Below are 7,818 nucleotides of genomic sequence, written 5' to 3' on the forward strand. Positions count from 1 at the left end.
CTTTAGTATTTACGGTCCCGCTCTGAGGTAGCTGCGCGCGGTTCACGCTGCGTGGCTCTTTCTCTTCTGTCCAATAAAAGCAGCGCGTCCGCCTGGGTCCTGCCCCAGCCGCCTCCTCTGGGTGACGAACCGAGCGAGCTGAGGGTAAGACGCCAACGCCTGGCTTGGGGTGCGCATACCAGGGTATGGCTGGGGGTGGTGAAGAGGGAGGGCGAGTGGGAGAGGGGTTCTGTCGGTTTCTCACGTGGGAGCTGACGCTCAGCTATTCTGCAACGTACCAGTGATCCTGGGGCTATATAATGCGTGTCACTGCCAGGAAGGCAGCCCGGGCGGGAGCGGCGAAGCCAGCAGCACGCGCAGCCGAGTTGCATCACGCTGCCCCCAGCAGACGCTCGCCGAGCGCTCAGCAGCACTCATCTCCCCCGCCCAGCCACGGCAGGACCCTCACCGACAACAGGAAGCGCTCCTCATTTTTGTGAAAAAGAAAACACCCCAACATGAAATTCCTCACTAGCTGATGGCGAGTCCTCCTGACTGGAATAAAGCAATGGAGCTTTCGTGTATCTGCCTGATGACGAAAAATAGCCGTTTTTGCGTTGCAATTTCTATGGTTTTTTGAAAAAGGACAGCGATTGCGAGGATTTTTTTGCACTTTTTTCAGCTGTATGTATATTTTACACATATACGTATGAACACACAGAGAACGGACTGACCTGCTCCTGCATATTTTGATTGGACTAACCAACTCCCGCATGTTTTGCTTGGTGTTGTGGGTGTACAAACAGCCTGGAAGAGCGCCGTGAAAAGGTAGGACTGAACTGCACGCTAAAAGTGCATTATTTAGAAAAGAGGAGACTCGTCCAGGGATCTCCGGAAATAACTTTATCTTGTACAATGAACATCTTCCAGACTTCGCTGGGAGAGAGCTGGACTTTCAGGTGAAGATAGCCTCTAAGTAGCACACCCCCGAAAGTCAGAGTGACGCCCAGAAGCCATAGATCACAGGCACCAGACCCACCTGAGTGAGGACTGCCTCTGCGTGCGCCCAGGGCGGGGCATAATTTGTAAGCAGGGAGCTCTCAAGTGTCTGCCACATTCTGCAAGTTTCATGTTTAACCTGGAGAACCCGCTCGTAGAAAGGGGGGGCTTCTCGTCTATGGAGTGCGAGCAGGACTGCCCCAATAGTACGCAGAATGGGACCGAGAAGGGGTCACCGTACACCCTGCAAACCACCCTGGCCATCATCTCCCTGGTGGGCATTCTCATGCTCTTCACCATCTTTGGCAACGTGCTGGTCATCATCGCTGTGCTCACCAGCAGGGCCCTCAAGGCCCCCCAGAACTTGTTCCTGGTCTCACTGGCCTCAGCGGACATCTTAGTTTCCACATTGGTCATACCATTCTCCTTGGCTAATGAGGTCATGGGCTATTGGTACTTTGGCAAGGTCTGGTGTGAGATCTACCTGGCGTTGGACGTGCTCTTCTGCACCTCCTCCATAGTGCACCTGTGCGCCATCAGCCTGGACAGGTACTGGTCGATCACCCAGGCCATAGAGTATAACCTTAAGAGGACTCCGAGGAGGATCAAGTGCATCATCTTCATTGTCTGGGTGATCTCAGCCGTGATCTCCTTCCCACCTCTGATATCCATTGAGAAGGAGAGTGGCGAGAAAGAAGACCCTAAGTGCAAAATCAACGATCAGAAATGGTACATGATTTCCTCTAGCATCGGCTCTTTCTTCGCACCTTGCGTCATCATGATCCTTGTCTACATCCGGATCTACCAGATCGCCAAGAAAAGGACCAGAGTACCCCCAAGCAAGAGGAGCAATGGCGATCCTGAGAAAAGGCAGAATGGCTTCGCTGACAAGGAGCTGCCCATCCGGCTCAATGGGGACAAGGCCGAGGAGGCCGGAGGCTCTGGAGAACAAGATGAAGAACCCCATGTCAATGGCATTGACCTGGAAGACTCATCCTCATCAGACCACCACCACGAGAAGAAGTGCGCTGCAAAGAAGAGTCAAGAGAAGCTGTCCGGCAGGGGTAAGGGTAAGACTAAGCTGAGCCAAATCAAACCCGGCGATAGCCTGCCCCGCCGTGGACCTGAGGAGGAGAGGAATGCAGCCAAGGCGTCCCGCTGGCGGGGCCGCCAGAACCGCGAGAAGCGCTTCACCTTTGTGCTGTCTGTGGTCATCGGAGTGTTTGTCATCTGCTGGTTCCCCTTCTTCTTTACCTATACCCTGATAGCAGTCTGCCCGGACTGTGGTGTGCCTGAGACCCTCTTCAAGTTCTTCTTCTGGTTTGGATACTGCAACAGCTCCCTTAACCCAGTCATCTATACCATCTTCAACCATGACTTCAGGCGCTCCTTCAAGAGGATCCTCTGCAAGGTGGAGCGGAAGCGCGTTGTGTGACACTTCCGCCATGGGCGGTGGCCATCTTGAGTTGGTAGGACCTCTTCTGACCCAGGGTTAAAAACAGAACACAAATGGAACTATACTTTTTTATTTTATAAAAATGACCCCCAGGGACGCTGGTTTTTGAACAGTGTGTAAGTAATAGTGTCAGCGCACAGCTCTTGTACAATACAGTATTATAACCTTGACATTGCCATGATCTGTATGTCTTAATTTTTGTAAGGCAGTCAGCAGAAAGAGTGCAAATGCTTAAATATATTTTAATACTAAACTATGTTGTGAATGTGCATCATCATTGGAGCCATCTCGTGAGTAACATTGCTGAATATTTTGTATGTACTTTGACCATATACTCTTTATGAATCACCAGCCTTGTGAAGCGAGTCCTGAGCTCCCTTGAGAGCTCGATTAATTCTCTCATGCTGAATTAGTGTTTGCAAACTGTGCTGGTCGCTGATAATCAGGGCAGACTTTGTGATCTGTTCTGCCACATTTTGCTGGCAACGCCTATATCAAGGCTTCACGGCAAAACGGAGCAAAGCATTTCTTCGCACTCGTCGACTAAAACGAAAGCCATAAAATGAGAGCAGAGAAAATGTTATTGCATTCAAACTTTGAAAGGGAACAAACAGGGTTTAAAGTATGGAAAATCCATCAGCAATCCTCTACGGAAAATCTCCAAAGCAGAATCATGTCCACACAGTGACAGTTTGAATAAAACTCCGTGGTAATCCATTGCTGCGTGTGATGCTAACACGAGCGCTAGTGGGCTCTTTCCCTCGCCTCTGCTCTCTCCACACACACGAAATATCTGTCTTTCTTATGATTTTATATTGATTTTCCACACATATATAATTCACACGTCATGGAAGCGAAAGTAAAACAAATAATTTGGCCCCCTATTAACATGCTACCTGGAGCACCTGTACAAATAAAGGCACATTTAAACATGTATTTGTACAGTGCAAAGTTCAAATTCCAGTTTATTATTAAAGTAGCAATCAGTATTTTGTTCAAACGGGGCTAATTATTCATGGCGATGATGGGGAATTAAACCGTTTACTGGAAGGGTGGAGCCCAAAGACCATAACCCCATGCCTTCAGTAAGGAAATACATTGCAAGTGAGAGACACTAGCACACTGAAACACTCGCCCCCATATTGGCAACTCTCTATCGCACATTTCTATTCAGCACCATAAAGTGTGTGGTGTACCCATGGCTTTAAGTGGGATGGAAAAACAGGGGTTCCTCAAAGGGGCGTGGCCGATGTAATTAAGGGCGTGGCCTAAAAACACCTAACCTAAAAATCTGTGCTTAGCATAGTTATTGTTGTTATTGTTAAAAACATTTGTAACGCGCTCTATCACCATTGGTTTCTTGGCGCTGATAGACAAATGGGGGACCGAGAGCAGGAGGTTTAGTCAAATGCAGCTTGGAAGAGCAGAGTTTTTAAAAGTCTGCGGAAACAGTCTAGCTTTGGACAGAGACGAAGGGAAAGGGGAAGGGAGTTCCAAGTGGAGGGGGCCAGAACGGAAAAGCTCAGACCACCATGCTTTTTCCTTTTAAATCTAGGCACCACAAGGAGGTTTGATGAGGCTGAGCGAAGGGCTCTCGTAGGGATGTGACGGGTCAGAGCCGAGGAGATGAAAACGGGCGCTGCATCAGAAAGGGCTTTAAAGGTGGTACATGCCAGTTTAAAGGTGCAACGTTTGGATACCGGGAGCCAGTGTAGGCTACGAAGGAGGGGAGTGACATGTTGGTGCTTAGGCTGGTGGTAGATCAGGCGAGCGGCCTGATTCTGCACCAGCTGCAGCCGTTGGAGGTGGCAAGCTGGAATCCCTGCATAGAGAGTGTTGGCGTAATCGAGCCTGGAGGTGATAAGGGCAATGACCACTTGGGTCAGGGCTTCTTTGCTGAAATACCTGCTGATCTTGCGGATCCGCCTGAGATGGAAGAAACAGGCAGAAGTGACCGCGTTGATCTGGGGTCGCATTGACAGGTCCTCAGAAATAATCACCCCCAGGCTTTTAACAGAGCTCACGGGAGAGGGTGCTAGCCCCAAGGAAGTTGGCCAGAACGAAGGGTTCCAGGGATGATTGGGGCCTCCTACCAGAACGAGCTCAGTTTTTGTGGGGTTCAGCTTCAAGTGGCTGTGGTGCATCCACTCCGCGATGGTCATCATGGTGGTCTGAAAATTAGTGCGGGAAGAAGGGAGGGAGTCTATGGGGAAAATTAACTGAAGATCATCAGCGTAATTGAATATTTTGACCGGGGAGTTGCGGAGGGAAGCTAATAAAGGTTGGAGGTACAAATTAAAAAGGAGAGGAGAAAGTGCTGAGCCCTGAGGGACTCCGCAAGGAAGGGAAGTGTAGGAAGCGGAGAAGGAGGATAAGTGGACAGACTGAGAGCGTTGATGGAGAAAAGATTTGAGCCAATCAAGGGCCACGCCCTGAATGCCAGCGTTGTGGACACGGTCGATCAAAAGAGTGTGATCGACCGTGTCGAAAGCTGCCGAGAGGTCTAATAGGACAAGGGCTTGAGGGGTGTTTTTATCCGCTCCTTTCCTAAGGGTGTCCATAACAGCTACGATGACCGCCTCGGTGGAGTGGAGGGGTCTAAATCCTGCTTGTTGGGGGTCTAAGAAGGAAGATTGCTCTATAAAAGAGCTCAAACAGCGAGTGACAAAGGTCTCCAGGATCTTTCCTAAATAAGGTAGGAGAGAGATAGGTCTGTAATTGCTAAGTGTTGAAGGATCTGCGGTAGGTTTCTTTAGTATCGGTAAAACTGCAGCTTGCTTAAATGAAGATGGGACCTTCCCGATGGCAAGGGAGTTGTTAAGTAGTGCCAGAGGGGGACCTGGGCAGGCAAGGAAAGCTTCTTTTAAGACCTGGGGGGGGCAGCAGTCGTTGGGAGAGCCCGAGCTGACTTTATGCAGAAGATTAGTGAACTCTTCTAAGGATATAGGGGGGAACTCTGTAAGGATGTTGGTATTTGTAGGGGGGAGAAGAGGAGAAGTGGGGAAGGCCGGAGATGGAATGTTATTTTTTATTGTGATTATTTTATCTATAAAATAAGAATTAAGTGAGTCACAGAGGGTTTGAGTCGGCTGCAATTGAAGAGTGACTCTGTCTGGCATGGAGAGCTCATTTACAATGGAAAAAATATCCTTAGTTTTATTGTTGGAGTTCAAAATTTTTTGAGAAAAGTATGCCGTCTTGGCCTCCAAGATTAGTCGTTTATAGGATTTCAGGGCCTCGATGTAGGCTAGTTTAAGCAGGGGGTCGTAATGACGACGCCAACGGCGTTCTGATTGTCGCAGTGCAAGTTTTTCTGCTTTGAGTTGGTCCGTGAACCAACGTTGAGCGTCATGGGGACGCTTAGTTTTAATTTTCTTTAGAGGGGCAACTTCATCGCTAGCCTGTTGCAGCCATTCCTCAAGATTATCTGTTTGATGCTCTAATGAGGTCGACGACAGGGGTGCGGTAGAGATCAGTAAGTCAAGAAAGTCAGGCAAGTTGGCCCTTTTCCAGTTACGAGCCATGATGTTGGAGGGACAGGGAGGGGGGCAGAGGGTGTGCAAGTGTAGGTGGAAGGAAATGAAATGGTGATCAGACCAGGAACAAGGGAAAACCGAAAGAGATGATATATCGAGGTTAGAGGTCCAAACTTGGTCAAGAATATGACCTTTCAGATGGGTGGGGGTGTGAATGTGTTGGGTAAGATTCATGCCCGTGAGCAGGTCTGTGAATTCCATCGACGAATGATTTTCATGGGCATCGGCTGGCCAGTAATTAAAATCTCCAATTACCACAATATTAGCGTGGTTAATTGCTAAGTGAGCAATTGCGTCGCTGAAAGATTGGGGAAAGAGAGGCATAGAGTCCGGGGGTCGGTAGGCAAGGACACAAATGAAGGAGGATTTAGGGGAGGAGAATTTTAGTGCCAATAGTTCAGTTTTTGGAATGGGGTTTACCGAAATCTCAGAGAAAACATGTTCAGAGCGGATAATAGCCGCCACGCCGCCCCCAGTCCTCCCAGCAGGCCTGTTGCTGTACATGATGTAGTATCCCGAAGGGATAGCAGCGAGAATATCAGGGGCGGAGTCTTCAGTGATCCAAGTCTCTGTCAGGAGGAGAATATCGATGGAACTATGGATCAATAGTTGAAACACCTCAAGCTGATGACGAATAAGGGAGCGGGTGTTAAGATAAAAGATAGACAAAGAGGTGGAAATTTGTGGAACAGAGGGGGGCAAAGCGTGAGATGGGGCCATTGCCGAAAAGGCGGAAGGAATAAGAATGCCACATGTCTGGGCGGCCTTGATGGCGCGGGTAGGGATGGGTCCTGGAGTATTAAGACTCTGGAGGTCAGAGAAGGAGTAGGAATAAAAATGGGCATTACGACTGGGGCCTGGGCCTAGTCGGCCGCGGACGGGCGCAGACGGGCTTGACTTGTGCGCGACTTCGGCGCGAAGTCGGCGCTCCCGCTGCGCTCGTCCGCTGCGCTGCCTCCATACTGTCATTTAAATAGAGGGGTGAGGGAGCACTAGAACGCTAACCTGCAAAGGTTTGTGCAGGGCGGAAGTGGTGCCACGAGGCAAGAAGTACCGCTCCTCGAGCTGACCCTCCGCACAAACGGCACAAAAGCCGGGGCGGAACGGGGTCACGAGGGCAAGAAGTGCAGGTAGGTGCAAGCAATGAAAAAAAATACAATTTTAAAACGTTTCAGAACGTGCTCGTAAAATTAGCAATGACGATTTTTAAAATATTTCTATGCGTGCTCTTAAGATCAGCACTCACACACAATGTAACATTAGGCCACAATAACACACCGCCGCAGCCTGGGTCGCCACGTATGTCTATGAGGCAGGGAGGTGATAGCGCGGTCTAAAAAGGCTGCCGGCTCGGCAGCACTAGAACGCTAACCTGCAAAGGTTTGTGCAGGGCGGAAGTGGTGCCACGAGGCAAGAAGTACCGCTCCTCGAGCTGACCCTCCGCACAAACGGCACAAAAGCCGGGGCGGAACGGGGTCACGAGGGCAAGAAGTGCAGGTAGGTGCAAGCAATGAAAAAAAAATACAATTTTAAAACGTTTCAGAACGTGCTCGTAAAATTAGCAATGACGATTTTTAAAATATTTCTATGCGTGCTCTTAAGATCAGCACTCACACACAATGTAACATTAGGCCACAATAACACACCGCCGCAGCCTGGGTCGCCACGTATGTCTATGAGGCAGGGAGGTGATAGCGCGGTCTAAAAAGGCTGCCGGCTCGGCAGCACTAGAACGCTAACCTGCAAAGGTTTGTGCAGGGCGGAAGTGGTGCCACGAGGCAAGAAGTACCGCTCCTCGAGCTGACCCTCCGCACAAACGGCACAAAAGCCGGGGCGGAACGGGGTCAC

The 7,818-nt window shown here is 49.8% G+C and overlaps 1 protein-coding gene across 1 annotated transcript; it reads left to right on the forward strand.

The window, feature by feature from the left end:
• The first annotated feature begins 225 nt into the window (after window positions 1-225).
• Window positions 226-2,687, forward strand: ADRA2A (adrenoceptor alpha 2A). The gene has a single exon (XM_086922784.1). It carries the CDS (start codon window positions 1,109-1,111, stop codon window positions 2,411-2,413), a length of 1,305 nt encoding a protein of 434 aa, XP_086778910.1. The 5' UTR covers window positions 226-1,108; the 3' UTR covers window positions 2,414-2,687.
• Window positions 2,688-7,818: the final 5,131 nt, after the last annotated feature.

The sequence above is a fragment of the Lissotriton vulgaris genome, chromosome 5 (genome assembly GCF_964263255.1).
Source record: "Lissotriton vulgaris chromosome 5, aLisVul1.2, whole genome shotgun sequence".
Classification (NCBI taxonomy): domain Eukaryota; kingdom Metazoa; phylum Chordata; class Amphibia; order Caudata; family Salamandridae; genus Lissotriton; species Lissotriton vulgaris.

Bases quoted from the DNA above. Each gene is read 5' to 3' on its own strand.
- ADRA2A (XM_086922784.1), top strand. From the start codon at position 1,109: ATGTTTAACCTGGAGAACCCGCTCGTAGAAAGGGGGGGCTTCTCGTCT.